At 35.3% G+C, this 16036-nt stretch overlaps 1 protein-coding gene and 1 long non-coding RNA gene across 6 annotated transcripts in view; one reads left to right on the plus strand and one right to left on the minus strand.

Annotated features, from left to right (window-relative positions):
* The window catches only part of LOC118534498 (uncharacterized), a 265028-nt gene that overhangs the window by 58450 nt on the left and 190542 nt on the right, over positions 1 to 16036 (plus strand). For all 5 annotated transcript variants that reach the window (XR_013447198.1, XR_013447201.1, XR_013447200.1 and 2 more), the window contains exon 3: positions 7892 to 8067. This is a non-coding gene — a long non-coding RNA (uncharacterized LOC118534498). The remainder of the gene's footprint in view (positions 1 to 7891; positions 8068 to 16036) is intronic.
* Positions 1 to 16036, minus strand: part of SCN9A (sodium voltage-gated channel alpha subunit 9) — a 173892-nt gene that overhangs the window by 13105 nt on the left and 144751 nt on the right. Inside the window, exons 20-24 of the mRNA XM_036090406.2 lie at positions 12594 to 12767; positions 8411 to 8533; positions 4269 to 4550; positions 3559 to 3612; positions 2512 to 2649 (exon numbers count right to left, since the gene is read on the minus strand). Of these exons, the coding sequence (XP_035946299.1) occupies positions 2512 to 2649; positions 3559 to 3612; positions 4269 to 4550; positions 8411 to 8533; positions 12594 to 12767 (771 nt within the window). The remainder of the gene's footprint in view (positions 1 to 2511; positions 2650 to 3558; positions 3613 to 4268; positions 4551 to 8410; positions 8534 to 12593; positions 12768 to 16036) is intronic.

A 16036-nucleotide genomic window follows, 5' to 3' on the forward strand; every position in this document is an offset into this window, starting at 1 on the left:
TCAACATTTACTAAATTTTTTTCCAATTGTGAATATCAATCATGTACAATAATGATATTTCATTGCACGTACATCTGTCTTTTCTGAGATGCTAAGTCAATATCTAAAATCACTCTTTGAAGTCTAACCCTTATCTTTGAAAAATATCTTTTCCCGTGGATGATGCTGCAGCCACAGTACATCAGTCAACTTTGACAGGAAAATGAGACTTCTTAGATGCTTTATCTCTTACAAATCACAGACGATACTGTAGACTCTACCTCCTACAATCTCTTCTTTGAACATATCGCATATTCTCCATTGCTGCAGATGACTAATTTGAAGACTTAAGTGTGGTCGAGGTGGCAGGTAATGCAGAGTCTGACCTAGTCTTTGGTCTCTCTCCAATCATTCTATACATCATGACTGGATTCATTTTTTATTTTTATTTTTTAATAATTTTAATAATTTTTTAATAATTTTAATAATTTTTTATTATTATGTTCAGTTAGCCAGCATATAGAACATCATTAGTTTTTGATGTAATGTTCAACAATTCATTAGTAGCGTATAACACCATTTTTTAAATCAGAACTGAGTTTTCATGGTCTCTGGAAGACAAGACTCCAGTTGGATCTGTGATGAAGCTACTTTCTAGCTGTCAGATGACATGCAAGTAACACAACCTCTCTGAGGGGAAGTGAGGATACAACGTCTTTTAGATTTGTTGTAAAACCTAAGATTACACATGTGGAGTACAGAATTAGACACATCATCAAATCTGAATAAGTGCCAATGTCTTGATTATATGTACTCCCTTGCTCAAAATACTTCAGTGACACATCAGCTCCTACTGAAAAAGAAAGATCTGCTCTCAAGCAAGGCCTCATTCATCTTTTACTATTTCTCTTCTTAAAACTCCATTGTTACCAGAGGGGAGGTAGGTGGGGAGACTGGTTAAATAGGGCATGGGGATTAAGGAGGGTACCTGTGATGAGCAGTGGGTATTGGATGGAAGTGTTGAATCACTATATTGTACCTGTCATACTGATATTACACTATAAACGAATTGGAATTTAAATAAAAACTTAAAAAGAAGAACTCCATCTCAAAACTCCACTCAAACTGGATGAAGGCTATTCCTCCTGGATTATTGTCTCGTTTGTCAGCACTATGCATGTGCTCACACATTTCTCTACCCTTCCCTGTGGATTATTCATCTTTTTGCCTCTCAGTTGCTACAGGTCTTATTCGTCTTCCAAGGCCTACCAATTGTCACATAAATCATACAACTTTCTATAGCTGTTTTTTCTATTTGTATCTATTTTTTCCTCTGACTGCCCACTTATTTTTTTGTTGTCATTGCTTTGTTAACTTTCCTTATTAAACTTATCACTATTTCATATTGTAGTATTGGGGGATATAGAATAGTAGAGGACCTAAAAAATATATGAGGTATATGGGATTAACTGCTGACTCTATCAAAACTATCACTTACTTACTAGATGCATGATCTTGGGTAAGTCACTTAACCTCTCTGTGGCTGCCCACACTTTTAAGACAAAGTCTATAATAATATTATATTTTATGGTGGATGTTTTAGGTTGAATTGTGTCCCCCCCCCAAAATATATTTTAAAGTCCTAACTTCTGGTACCTCAGAGTTACCTTATTTGGAAATATTGTCATTGTAGATGTAATTAAAGTAAGGTGAGGTCATACCAGAGTAGGATGGGCCCTTAATCCAATATGACCAGTGCCCTTATAAGAAAAGGAAAGAGACACAGAGAGGGAGCATGCCATGTGACCACGGAGGCAGAGACTAAAGATATGCTCCGTAAGCCACAAGCTCCGTGAGCTACAAAACGCTGCAAGATGCAAGGAAGGATCCTCCCCTGCCAACACTTTGATTTTGGACTTGTAGCCTCCATAACCGAGAAAGAATAAATTTCTGTTGTTGGAAGCCACCAGTTTGTGGTAGTTGGTTCCAGGAGCCCTAAGAAATTAATACAGTTGACGTGAAGGGTAATGAAACAGTAATCTCAGGAGAGTATCTCATTTGCAACATTTAACAAATCTTAATTTCCATTACAGGTATCATTTCTTCTGCTGTAATATAAACTCCCTGAGCTCAGGAACCATGTCCGGTGTTGTTGTCCATCAAGGGCCAGCCCAATACATATCCCACAGAACAGTGGCTCAGAGAATGAATGAAATGTGTCTTGAATAAGTAAATAATTAGTGCACTAATTTTAATTATAAATTACTAGTCTTTTATAGGGAACATTGAAAAAAACTGAATACTTGTCATATTGCTTAAAAATAGTCAGGACTTAGGGGATTATTATTTTCTATGCAGAGATGAGTGATATTAAGCATATCTGTACTGTATCCTGGTCAATTATTTGAAAAATAAATGAAGTTCTAATGAAGCTAATTACTAACTGATATCAAATTAAATTTCCACATTATGTTTTTAGAAAAATAATTGTTCATATTTTTCAGTGCAGTATAAAAACCTTAAAATACTTATCTTCTTTTTCTGTTGGTTGAAATTATCTATGATGACACCAATGAATAAGTTCAAAGTGAAGAATGACCCAAAGATGATAAAGATGACAAAATAAATATACATGTAGAGGTTGTATTCATATATGGGCTGCTTGTCTACCTATAAAATTAACAAAAGTTAGCAGTATGTTGACAATAACATTAATCATTTTCTTTTTCACATGGTTTCACAAGTTAATCCAGATAGTTCTATCCTAGGTGAACTTGGCTTTTCAGAAGCCATAACATTTTAAGGATCGGCATAAACATTCTTAAAAATTTATTCAACATTAAGTAAATATTTATTACATGCTTACTATGTATATGAATATAATCTTCAGATGACTACAAAGGACTTAACCATACATAGTACTTGTTCTCAGATTGGTAGGACAATTTAGTAACTAAGTGACCTAATGTATGTTTTCTATTTCCAGAAAAAAACTGTAAAAGAGGAGATAACCATATTTATAGAAATTTTGCTGATTTTTTTTTCTTCATTTGATGACAGAAATGTCTTGACTGGATTTAACTTTCTTAGCATGGAACTCATTTCACATAAACTCTTCCACAGCATTTTAAGTATAAAAACAATAAAAACTTGAATAAAATTTTTTAAACCCATGAATAGCATTTGTTATTGAATTTTTATTTCGATAAACATATTCATTGAGCACTTGTTATTGCTAGGCTGTACAAAGTGCTCTACTTACATTTTCTCTTTGGATCCTCAGAACAATGCCATGAAGTGGACATTGAATTTTTTTGTTTTTTTCAGTCAATAAACAGGCTGAGAGAGGCAAAGTAATTTGTTCAAAGTCAGTTGCAGAGCTCATATGAGAGAGCCAGAATTTGAGCAAGCTCAGTCACCAAATGCTGCACACATAATTGCTAGTCTATTATTAGGTGGAAGTGCTTCATTTTGTGTGTACATACCAAGGGCTCCTTGGAGCTACTATTTGAAAATGGCCAAACTAAACTAAGGAGCTTTAAAAATTGTAAGTTTAGTGTAATAATGACCAATACTTACATTAACAGAATCAACAGCTGCATACATAATATCCATCCATCCCTTAAATGTTGCCTATAACAATAAAATCTGAATGTGAGGCTCATACTCTAAAATAGCCATACATGAGTTTAGTCCATTTATTGTTACATTTAGTGACATCAAATCACTGTGTTTTACTGTATTTTGAAATATCAATTTAATATAAAGATGCTATGTCAAGAACAAAAAGGACATGGTCCCAAGTCACATCTAAATATTAGTCCTAGTTAATTATTTACAGGTTGTTACAATTCCAGCAAAGTTTGCACATGAACTTTTATTTTTCCAGAGGTAGAGGAGAATTTTATGAACAAGGCAGGAAACATTTTTTTTCTCCATTTTTTTAAGGACCCTCTATGATAGTGGGAAGTTCTTCTCATTCCCATGTAGTGTAAAACTGGCAGTCCAAAAACTATTTATTTTTGGAGCAACATTCAGATGGTGTAAATGGTGAGGAGCCACATGACACCGAAAGTCTATTATGAATTAATGATTCTCAAATGCAACAGAACCTTTGCTTCTTAACTCATGTTTTATAGGCACATGTTCTAAGAAAGACCAAGTCTCCTTTTTAAAGTCACAAAGTACCTTATCTTTAATTTCTAGGTAATAGATTATTTAAAGAATGACTTCTATCCCTCATCTAGTGTCTACCAAAACATCAAGCATTCATGACAGGGCTCACTTACAACTTGAAGCAGAGACAGGTAACCAAGTCCAACATTATCAAAGTTCACCTTCAGGTTCTTCCATCGTACATTTTGACTAACGTTCATCAGTGCGGAACAATCAGAACGATTTTGAACTAGATTTGTTGGAAAGCGTGACCCGTCTGTGGTGTTAACACACTCATAGAACTTCCCAGCAAACAAATTTACTCCCATGATGCTAAATATTAGCCAGAATATAAGACACACCAGTAGCACATTCATGATGGAAGGAATTGCACCTATGAGTGCATTCACGACCACCTAGTATTCAAAAGAAAGAAAAGGATGATTAGGAGTAGTAAAAATGTTAAACGGTCGACATTAACAAAACACAATACAGAATTAAAGAAATTAGAAAAGCCACCGTTACATGTTTAAGACATTAAATCATCAACCAACATGTATTAACTGAATGTCTATGCTCAGTAGTATGCCAAGCAAGACAGAATGAGACAGGAGCCCTGTGAACAACAAGTTTACTAAAATACATGATGAACACACATTGAAACTATTAGCCACAGTGCAAAACAAAGTAACTAAAATGATACCACAGCTTAAATAAATGAAAAAATAAAAATAATAAACCAAAAACCTGATATATGTAAGGTGAAGTCCTAAATCTGCATACTCTAGGGAAAAAAAAAAAGAAATTTCTAAGTACGAATGATAACAAATAAAATGTACATTTAAAGGTTCATAATCCTAGAATGACCAGTGCTAAAATTCTCCCATATACGGAAACTATTGATGTATATAAGCTGGAGTTGAGGTTAGGAGTCTTTTATTGTATGAACCTTTTCTATTTAGTTGGTTCTGCTAATAATGTGATACGTGGATTCAGTTAAGACCTTGGGACCTCTGCTAAATGAGAGACACCTTTTCAAATTTATTATTCTAAGTCTAAATATACTTTATATTTAAGTCCTTGGCTAAATATAGACAATGCTTGCCTTGGTTACAATAAAAATGAGGTAGTTATCTTTAATACTTCCTTTATTTCTGCTTTTTGGCATTTCCACTGCTATTAATGACCAGTGCCTCTTGCCACTCCAATTTTCCTGCATGCAGACTAGCATAGCATTTATCACTCTCCAGATTTTCCTAATTACCCCACCTTTCAAAACCTACCTGTCTTTTTATACTTCAGCTCTAGTCTGAATTTGAGTCCAAATGTGTTAAAGACTAATTTGTTGAGTAAGAGCACTGTGTTCCCTCTTTTTTCCAGATGGTGAAACATTAAGCATCTCTGACTACTTTTCAGATTGTCTACAGCAGGAGGTGGAAAATACTTTCTTAAATATTTGTAGCCTTTGAGGTTTAGATGGTCTCTGTTGCAACTATTCAATTCTGCCACTGTGGCAATAAATCATAAATAAATGGATATGGCTGAGAAGCAGGAAAATTTCCTTTACAAAACAGGCAAGCAGCCTGTGGGCTTTAGTTTGTTGAGCTCTGGTCTAGAACAGTAGTCATTACCCTAGGGTCTATGGGCCTGTCGAGGTTCTATGCGAGCATGAAATTGTATGAAAAACATCACAGGTGTGCTTTTTTAATGAAGAGATGATTCGCATTTTTATGAGATTCCGATAGTGTACATGACACTGAAAGGATTAGGAAGAACAGGAGTAGAGAAGAAAGTTCAAAGTGGCCAACTCCTGTTCCAGTCTATGCTTTCATCCTCACTTCCTACTGGCCTCCCCGTTGTGCTTGTCAGTTAGGCACATTGATCTTCTAGTCATTGCTCAAACATGCCTTGCACACTCAATCCTGTGCTTCTCCCCCAGGTAGCGTCTCTGCCTGGAATGCCTACATGCCTGGGATTTGGACCCACTCTCTCAGTCATGGCTCCAATGTCAACTCCTTGTGAGGCCTTCCTAGACTTTCCCTGGCAGCCACTCCAACCTCCCCCATGTTTCTGCAGTGCTGCATGCTTACTACTTTATAGCTGATGTCCTAGAATAACTACTGTTCCCCTGTCTGTCTCTCCATGATTTTTGTCCCTATTCAATGTTGGGGGACTGGGTCTCTTCACCATTGTACTCTTTTTATAGCATAATAACTGACACATAGTTGGTGTTTAAAATGTTTGCTGGAAGAATGTGAGCAACGGTGCATCTCTGAGGGAGATAGGTACATATCGGTCTGATAAGAAGCCATGTGGGAAAGTCAATAAGCTTAAGAGCCTCAAGACTCAAAGGAAGCTAACTACAAAAATGCCTCAAATCATTGTTTCATTTGTTCTTCAGAATCATCCTGCAGTGTGAAGGAACATACCCTTTTTGCGTGGTTAATAAATGCTAAAGAGACATATCTGGTCCTCCAAATATATTAAACCATTCTCCTGCATCAGCTCTATTATAGATAAAGAACAAAGAGAAAAGAGGATAAAATAATGTGCTGGCTTAATTGCTGAGGGAAGTAGTTTTGTAAGGGAAAGCATATTCTTCATTCATCAAAATGCAGTATACTGATACTGAGTCCAGAAATCAGTCATAAGTTCTAGATAGATTGTAACATTCTACCAGTGCTCAAAAAATGAAGTTAATGCCAATGGATTCCAATCCCACCTTTCTGTATAATAACGTAAATTTAAATTTTTCAATTCTTATATGATAGAAAGGGTTGACTTATACTTATGATTTTTTTGTGTAATTATGATCTCTCATATACATGGGTACACTGGATGCATTAAACAGTCATAGTTTAGTAGAGATAACACTGAAGATCTGCTAGACTAAAAGATCTCGGATATTCACCTGAGGTATCAGATTTCCAAGGCCCATCCCAGAGTTTATAATCCAGTATGTCTAGAGCGGGACCTGGGCATTTGCATTTCTAATAAGTTCTCAGATGACGCTGATGGCTGGTCTGTGGATCGCACTTAGAGAAGCAGTGAGATAGACTAATCTACATGTTGAGTTATTCAGGGACTACAGGTAGAGAGGCAGTCATATAAATAAGTAAAAAACAGTATAATAAGGATTTTGTATGTCTGAACATAGAGGGAGGATGCCCACCTATGCCCCATGGTGAAGAGACAAAGCAAATTTAAATTGAGCCTTACTGGCTGGGTAGGTATCTGTCTGCTATATTGATGAGTCAGGGTTGGGACAGGGTAGGGAGAAGCATTCCCAGCCAAGAGAACAACAGAAGCATGAGAAAGCAAGTATAAAGCTGATGAAAAGGAAATTTGAGGAAAGCAGCAATAAATGAGGATATGGACTAATTGGAGAGAGTAAGGTCATTGTCCTCCATGTATTTTATGAAATTGCTGGTTTAATACAGCTCTTAAAGCTAAGTTGCTACTAGTCATTATTTATCTCACCTTGTTTGTCTCTACAAAATGATCTCTTTTCAGGCACCATGCAGCCTAGTACAAATTACGTAAATTCTCAGAGCTTTAGTTTTGTCAAATGTAATTTGGAGATAATTCTACTTTCATTGAAACATTTATTTTAAGGATGAAATTAAGTGTGGCTGATGCCGCTTCAATTCCGTTTTTTTCTTATGATTCCTACCCAGGTTAGCTCTTAAAAAAAATTTTTTTTAAAGATTTTATTTATTTATTTATTTATTTATTTATTTATTTATTTATTTGACAGAGAGAGCGCACAAGCAGGGGGAGCAGCAGGCAAAGGGAGAAGCAGGCTCCCCACTGAGCAGGGAGCCTGATGCAGGGCTCGATCCCAGGACCCTGGGACCATGACCCGAACTGAAGGCAGACACTCAACTGACTGAGCCACCCAGGCGCCCTATAAAATCTGAGCATTGGATACAGGCAAGTCCTTGATAACTTGTATATGGGAGATGTTATCAGAATGAATAGTGTTTCCTAGGATAGAGATTTTCATTTAAAAAAGAAGTCACTTATTTGGATTACTGCCTAACAAAATTATGTGAAGGAGGCATTACTGTATTTGATTTACTCTTTGTTAAACAATATGCACTGAATACTATGTATATGCATATGCACACACACACAAACAGTCCATCTATATGTATATATGTAGATATGTGTACATATTAATATAAACAGCCCATAATTTCTACATACTTATTTTTTTTATATTTTATACTCCATTTAGAAAATAAGGATATTAGAAAGTTTAGCATTTTCTTACCCTCATTCCTTCAAATCTAGATAAAGCTCTTAGAGGCCTTAAAGCTCTAAGTGTCCGAAGGGATTTAATGGGGCCAAGGTCTGAGTAGCCAAGAGTGTTTGCAACTAAAGTAACCAAAGAAACCTACAAAAAATAAAATTTTCATTAATCATTTCAATAAAATAATAAAGCACAAAGAGGAAAAGTCAATTTCAAAGATCACTAAGAGCAGATCAACAAGAATAATATTTTATATATCAAGTTGTCTCATCACTGCCTAAAAATAGATAAGATGAATGAATGCTTTTATAAGGAAATAGCTATAAAGGAAGGCTAATGAAAATAAAAAGAAATAGTAGAAGGAAAGTAGGTTATTTCTTATATCTGAATAAAGCTTTTCACACTTTTTGTCATCAATGATTATGTACTTGCTTATTAATTCTGAACTTATGCTTGATATATTTAATTAGATAGGCTATACATTTAATGCTTATGAACATGTTATACACTTATGCTATACATTTAATTAGAGCAACTATCAAAATTTCAATTATAATAAAACCTAGGTCATAACAAAGTGTGTGATTCTGAAGCTAAGTCATGAGAGTGTGGCATTGACTCAACCAAATCTAAGTCTAGTATAGACCTTATTCAAAAGCATTTTGAAGACTCATGATTTTGAGATGGAGCTAATTCCCCACAAATTGTTCTGCCTTGCAATTTCTCAGTACTGGTACCAAAGATTTACCTAGGAATAGTGGGAGAAAATCTCAATTGTATGGAAGAGAGCACAGGAGTATGTGATCTCACTGGCTTTACAATCAACACAGACATACGGAACTTTATCATGTTAGACCTGCCACAATGACCATAACCAGTGTCCAACAGAAATTTGTGTTCTTATCATAAACTATCTTAGAAGAAAGAACATGGACAGAAATAAAATCAATACACATTTTGGTAATCAGAGTAATGAGCTCCTCAATGACCTTACATCTGGATCTGCAAATGCATTCAGTCTCTGAGTAAGTTCCACTTAAAATATTCATTTGTTTTCACACTGTGAGTAGCAGGAAGCAATGTCTAAGAACAATGTCCGGAATGCAGCTCTTCATTATGAATTAACTACTGACTAAAAGATTAAAATTTTCCAGGGAAGACTAGGAAAACCTGAGAGTCAACCTCCTTATATTTAACTATTGACAGAGTAGAAAAATTCATTGCTCACAAGCTCACTGCTCCTGCTATCAGAGACAAGTAAACTGATTTATGAATCAAGATGTGTTGAAGTGTGTGTTCTTTCTCATGCAGTTGCTTCCAAATATCTTAATGTAACATTGTTTCTTTTTAAGTCTTTATGCTACATATCCAGCAGAACTAATCCTCCCTCATATCATTCTGAAATTCACCCAAGTCATTCAGGTCCATTATTTTCTTAAATTAAGTACACTTAAGAAAATATGCTCTTTAATTAGAATAGCAAGTATTCCTTTTAATCAGGAAAAAAAAAAGTTTTTAAATGTCTATTATAATGGGAATAGCCCCTACAGAAATGGCAGACCTAATTTCCAAACCACTGTTAGGTGTCATGATATTGAATATAATAGATACATATTATTGAGAAAACTAGAGATTACTCTGTAACTGAGAAGATATACACACATCTATTTATCTATGCATACATATGTATATATACAATATATGCCAATACTGATGACTAATGCTCAGGCAAATAAATTTCAATTAAAGAACCCTGTGGAAATCCAAAAATCCATCCTGTGAATATCGAATCAGATCAGTGGTTCTGAAACCTCAGTATGCACCAGAATTATCTGGAAGGCTTATAACAATAGTGTTCTGGGTCCCAATACCTGAGATTCTGATTGAGTAGATCTTGGGTAGGTCCTGAGAACTGGATTACTAACAAGTTCCCACCAATGCTGTTGGTTCAATGAGAACCAACTTTGAGAACAATTCCTCTAGATAATTGGTTCAATTTTTGAGAAATAAAATTTCAGTTCCTCCTCCAAATCTGCATCATTTGCATCTCTACCAGCAAGAATATTGTGTACAGCTTCACTCTCCATGTTGCATTTTAAAAATATTATATATAGAATATTATATATAATAGGTAATGTATATTTTTTATTTACATGTATATTTACTTACTTTTTCTCAAAATATTAAATAACATTTCAAATTGAAGCCATATACCTGAGTTCTGTATATTACATACTCTTAAGTATTAAGATTCACCAGCTCAGATTTTCAAATACAACACAAAATGATTTCTGCTACGAAATGGCTTTATCTCTTTCTTAACCTAAAATAAATTCAATTCTATGTATAAACTTTTATTTCACAGACTGAGTGATGAAAATAACTATGTTTGTGATAATATTTTTAAAGGTTTTTGAATATCTTAAATATTTTATAATGACTTTTAAAAGACCCTATCATATTTAATGGTTAAGAGAAAAGAAAAGAAATAACCTACATTCCTTCTATCATTTCTTCTTATTTAGGTTAGCCTTTCTTTAAATCTATTATGTTACAAAAGCATCTATCTTACCATTTATTTTTCTAGCCAGTAACTAGGTAACATATATATAAAAGTAAATTAAAGAACAAACAATATGGAATCACTAATATAAGGTCTCAAAAATTAGAGATCTCACAGAGAAGGCCTAAGAGAAGATAAGAGATGTAATGTATAGCTATACCTCAAAAAATTGTTTTGTACATCACTGATATAGAAAACAAAAGTGTTATTGTTTGCAATATTTTATACATTGAGCTGTTAAAAAAGAGTTTACTGAGCTTTGGATAACAGTTGAGAAATTGAACTTTTGAGTAGATACGATGAGTTTTGGTTTAATTTTGCAGTCAGATTTGGCTATTTATAATGCTTATTTGTAATTTTGATATCTATTAATGATGCTATATTTATCTTTTCTGAAAAGTTTGATGATGCAAACTCTTGGTTAAATGTTAGAGCGCTTGTTAACACTATAAAAATTTGCATGTTGCCCTCTGATTCCACATCAGATGGAAAACAAATCTCTAAGAAGTGTAACTGATTATAAGTTGTCCTTTCCCTAGCCACAAAGAGTAGATTTTGGAAAATCTAGGAGAATTAGTAGAAGATAGAAAAAAATAAATCATTCTGAGAAAAATTAGATTGGGAAATTGAGGTCATGAATTAATTTAAGAAAGCCTTTTAAAATAATATAAAACATAATAATGTAATTATTATATGTGATATATTATTAAATTATATCATTGACATAAAATAAAATTGAATACACTAAATAAGAATAAATTGATAAAGTTGGCCGTTGCACCATTTCTATTTGAGATGCCTTAATCTCACAGCTATTTTAGGATTTCTTTCCCATTTCAACAAGATTCCTAAAAAATAGTTTTGCTTTGTTAAAAATAATGCATAAGCTGAGGCATTCTTATATATTTTCCATCATCCAAGTATTGAATAGTTGTCTGAATTTATTACTTGAAATTGCCAATGCTTATTTTTCTGCTTCACTGCCACTCTAGAGATGAAGGGTAAGTTGGATGTTTCAGGCGGAGACAAGAGTTGTGACTAATTTTGGTTTTCCCTCTCATTGTGACAGAGATAAATATTTTGAAATTCCATGCCTCCCCAACTCCTTAACTTAGCTTTAGCACTACCATTTTACGTAACTTTCAGCTAACATATCAGACAACTTGATATATCCCTTATCCTCTTTTATTTTCTCATTTTATATTGTAAAAAAAAAAAATCAGTATTTTATCTTTTTAATCTGTGCCTCTGCCCTTTTCCATTCCCACCCCCCACCACCAAGTTTTCATTTTTTCTTCTTCCCAACAGGGATGATATTCAAATCATGTGTGTGTGTGTATATATATATATATATATATATATATATATATATATAATCACATTTTCTCTGATTGCAGAAAACATATGCACAAGTAAATTATAAATGTTAGAATGGTACAGGAAAGAATTCACACTCATTGCAGAATTTCTCTTTTAATATTCCTTACAGATATATTTCTACTGGCTATATTAATATTTCAAAAATACCTATAAGACTATAGTCTGAAAGTATAAAAAGCTAACCAAGATTAAAATATGATAACAAACAACATTAGTGAAGGTTCCTCAGAACACTTATTTGTAAGAATAAATCCAACCTACATCAACAATTAAGAAATCCAGCCAACACCAGGCATTGGTGAAATATGTTTTATAACCATATGCTACCCATTTTAGAAGCATTTCCAGAATGAAGACATAAGTGAATATCTTGTCAGCATAATCCAGGATAATCTTAATGGTCTTTTTCTTTTCAATATATATATCTTCAAAAGCCTGTGAAAATAGTATTCAAATTTCAATTCACGTCCACCTTAAAGCTTAGGATTCATAACAAAAGCAGGAAATAAAATTCTGATGGATGATTTTATACTGAAAGATATATACCATTATGGGCTAGCTGACTTTCTTCTGGTTTACAGCTGCTATGTAGCACTTAGTTCTAGACTTCTTACCAGTATGTGCCACTGGTCGCCAGAGGTTAAGAGAAATGGTGCAAAGAATAAATTAATTTATAATCCTCTCAAAGAACCATGATCTCTGATAACTGCAGCGATTTCTACTTCATCTGATTTCCCTTTATCTCTCTTCAAATTGGATGAATCCTGATAATTTAAGACATGATTCCCAGATCGTCCGGTCATATATATCTTTCTCACCCTGTACTCTCTCCTTCACTCTCACCAGTAGGATTTGGAGATCTCCTTCAGTTCTTATATGCTTGTGCATTCCCAGTGCCTAGAACTGTTCCAAAAACACAGCAGGAGGTAAGGGAGTTTGCTGAATGAATGAATGCAGTAGCTTATAGGACTGTGGAACACAGAGGATGGTTTCTTTCTTTGAATTCTGCACAATATTTAACATTCATTGAAAGCGTTAGCTCTACAAATTACTGTTACATTCAGTTCATGAATGTGGCACCTTTTAACACTCTTCTAGAACTTTTAGTAAGTGACGGATGGTGATTCTGTGGTCATAGCCACTAGTCCCTTGGGAAATAATTAGAATGGACTTAATGAACTGAGCTCACCGAAGACATTGAAAATGATTCCTGACCTAAACAGGTCTAGAGTATTAGGATTTGCTTTTTCAAGATTAAACAATATTCACTTCGTTGAAGAACATGAAAGCAAAAGAAGCTGTATCCTTAGTGGTAAACATTATACTACCTATCCATAGCCATGGGCTTGTCCATTCTTCTTCTTATTCCAAGTTCCTATATCAATACTTTAAAAATGATCCTTGGAACTTATTGCAAACTGTTGGTATCAGTATTGAAGATGACAGAGAAGTTGGGACACAGAGAATGAGCAGACTTACTAAGATGATAAAAGAAGGTTCTAGCAGCTGGCAGAGGTTCTGAATGTCAGTGGCACTGAAATGCAAGGGGGAACTTCCAGCTCTTAGGATGTTCTAGCCTCCCTTCTCCAAGTTGTTGAGGAGTGAGGCAAGCTACACAGACAGACACTATGGCAACTCTTCAATACTTGAAATGCAAAGATAAGGAAGGGGCTTGATCACACAGAACAAGAGGGTTGTTCCTGGAACTGGGGTGCAGAGCAGGACCAGTAGTAAGTCTTGATGCTGAGAGCTAAATACCCTGCCTGAGTGCACCTTGTTCTGACTAGTCCCAGAGCTGGAAACAGGATTCAGCCTGCAGGGCTCCTAGCTAACTTCCAGGACTAGTTTCGTGGATGTGGAAGCAAGGAGGCAAGGACATCATTATGTGAGCTCTACCCAATGTGGGGTGTAGGTTTTACTGTTACTCATTTCAGTCACCACTCATTTGTTTCTACATGGTGGGTACTCTCCTTTTTGAGAAGCCAGAAATCAGTGAAAAGATATGGTTGGCTTTGACTTTAGAGCTCAGTTAAGTTATGGGTCTGTCACTTACTAGCTTTGGGACACTAAACAACTTTTTAAACTCTCTGCCCAACTTCCTCATTGGTAAAATAAGCAAAACAATAGTTTTTTTCATAAGATTGTTCAAAGATTAAGTGAAAAAACTTATATAAAGATCTTGAAACATAATAAATATGTACTAACTCGGCTGTTACCTTTTTTTGTTTTATGGACAGGGATTTTAAAAATCTAGCTTAATTAGCAAACTCTCTGAGTAAAAACAGCAGTTTCTTAAAATACCTTTCCCTTTTCTTCCTCATATGATTCAATTGAATTTCAGGTTTTTTTTTTTTTTAAGATTTTATTTATTTATCTATTTGAGAGAGCGTGAGCACACAGGCGCCTGAGCAGGGAGAGGAGCCAAGGGAGAGGGAGAGAAAGAATCTCAAGCAGACTCCACGCTGAGTGCAGGGCCCAACATGGGGCTTGATCTCACAACCCTGAGATCACGACCTGAGCCAAAATCAAGAGTCCCACACTTAATTGACTGAGCCACCCAGGCACCCCAGAATTTTAGTTTTGAGAGTACCTCTTCCCAAAAAATGTCATCTTCCTTTTTCAACATTTTGAACAAGGGATTGCTCTAAACTTCTCTTTAATTTTTCTTTTTTACTCTCCTTTCTAAAAGTCTCAGTCACATGTGTGACTCAGCGAAATAGTTACTAGGAATACAAGATAATGTAGACATTGTTGAGATTCCTACTCGCATTCCACCCGATAAGAAGAGTACCATTTTTCTTATTCATCTGTTTTAGGAGAGGCCATCCACTGTAGGCCCTGAGCATCCCTTCATGTCATTGTTGGGTATGCCAAGAATGCAAGGCCCTGACTTGCTCTTTACTCAGGTTATTTCTCATGGTTGCCTTTGCAACAAGCAACCTTGAGGGATGAGACATCGTCTCTGGGACAAAAAAGCAAGGTTGATTACTGCTTGCTATAAAAGGACAGGGTTCCCTGGGGCGCCTGGGTGGCTCAGTTGCTTAAGTGTCCAACTCTTGATTTCAGCTCAGGTTATGATCTCCGAGTTGTGAGATGGAGCCCCATATTGGGCTCCATGCTGGGCATGGAGTCTGCTTAAGATTCTCTCTCTCTCCCTTTCTGCCCCTCCCTTCCTTAAAAAAAAATGGACAGGGTTCCCTAAATTTAGCGCTCTTCAGCTATGAAGCTAATCCACGGTGTGTGGGCCATTCATTTATCCCCATGCCATGCCCTCATGAGACTTGGAGACAAGGGGGACCAACAAAAACATGTTGAAGTTCATGTTGCTTCCAATGTCATGACTAATAAACTCCTTTGTCTCTGACTTGGAGGTCGCATGTATTCTATCAGCATCCATGAAATAGCAACAGGTTAACTTCTTATAAAAATCCAATTCCAGATCCATGAAGACTATCTATGAAACAATTTACAAAGTTCTTAAGTATTCTGTTTTTAGTATAAAGGAATTTCCAGTGGTATCTCTAGCTGGAACTGAGCTTCTAATGGTTCATCTCTGTTCGTGTCAGCAGGAAAAAAAAATAAGAGAAGGCTTAGGGAGTTTGTAACTCTCCCAGGTCCCTTTCAACTCTCATAGAAAGTGCTTGGTATATATGCAAGAATGGGAAACGTGTCCCATTCTCACCCTAAAATTACAGTTAGTTTTG

Source organism: Halichoerus grypus, chromosome 4, assembly GCF_964656455.1.
Source record: "Halichoerus grypus chromosome 4, mHalGry1.hap1.1, whole genome shotgun sequence".
Lineage (NCBI taxonomy): Eukaryota > Metazoa > Chordata > Mammalia > Carnivora > Phocidae > Halichoerus > Halichoerus grypus.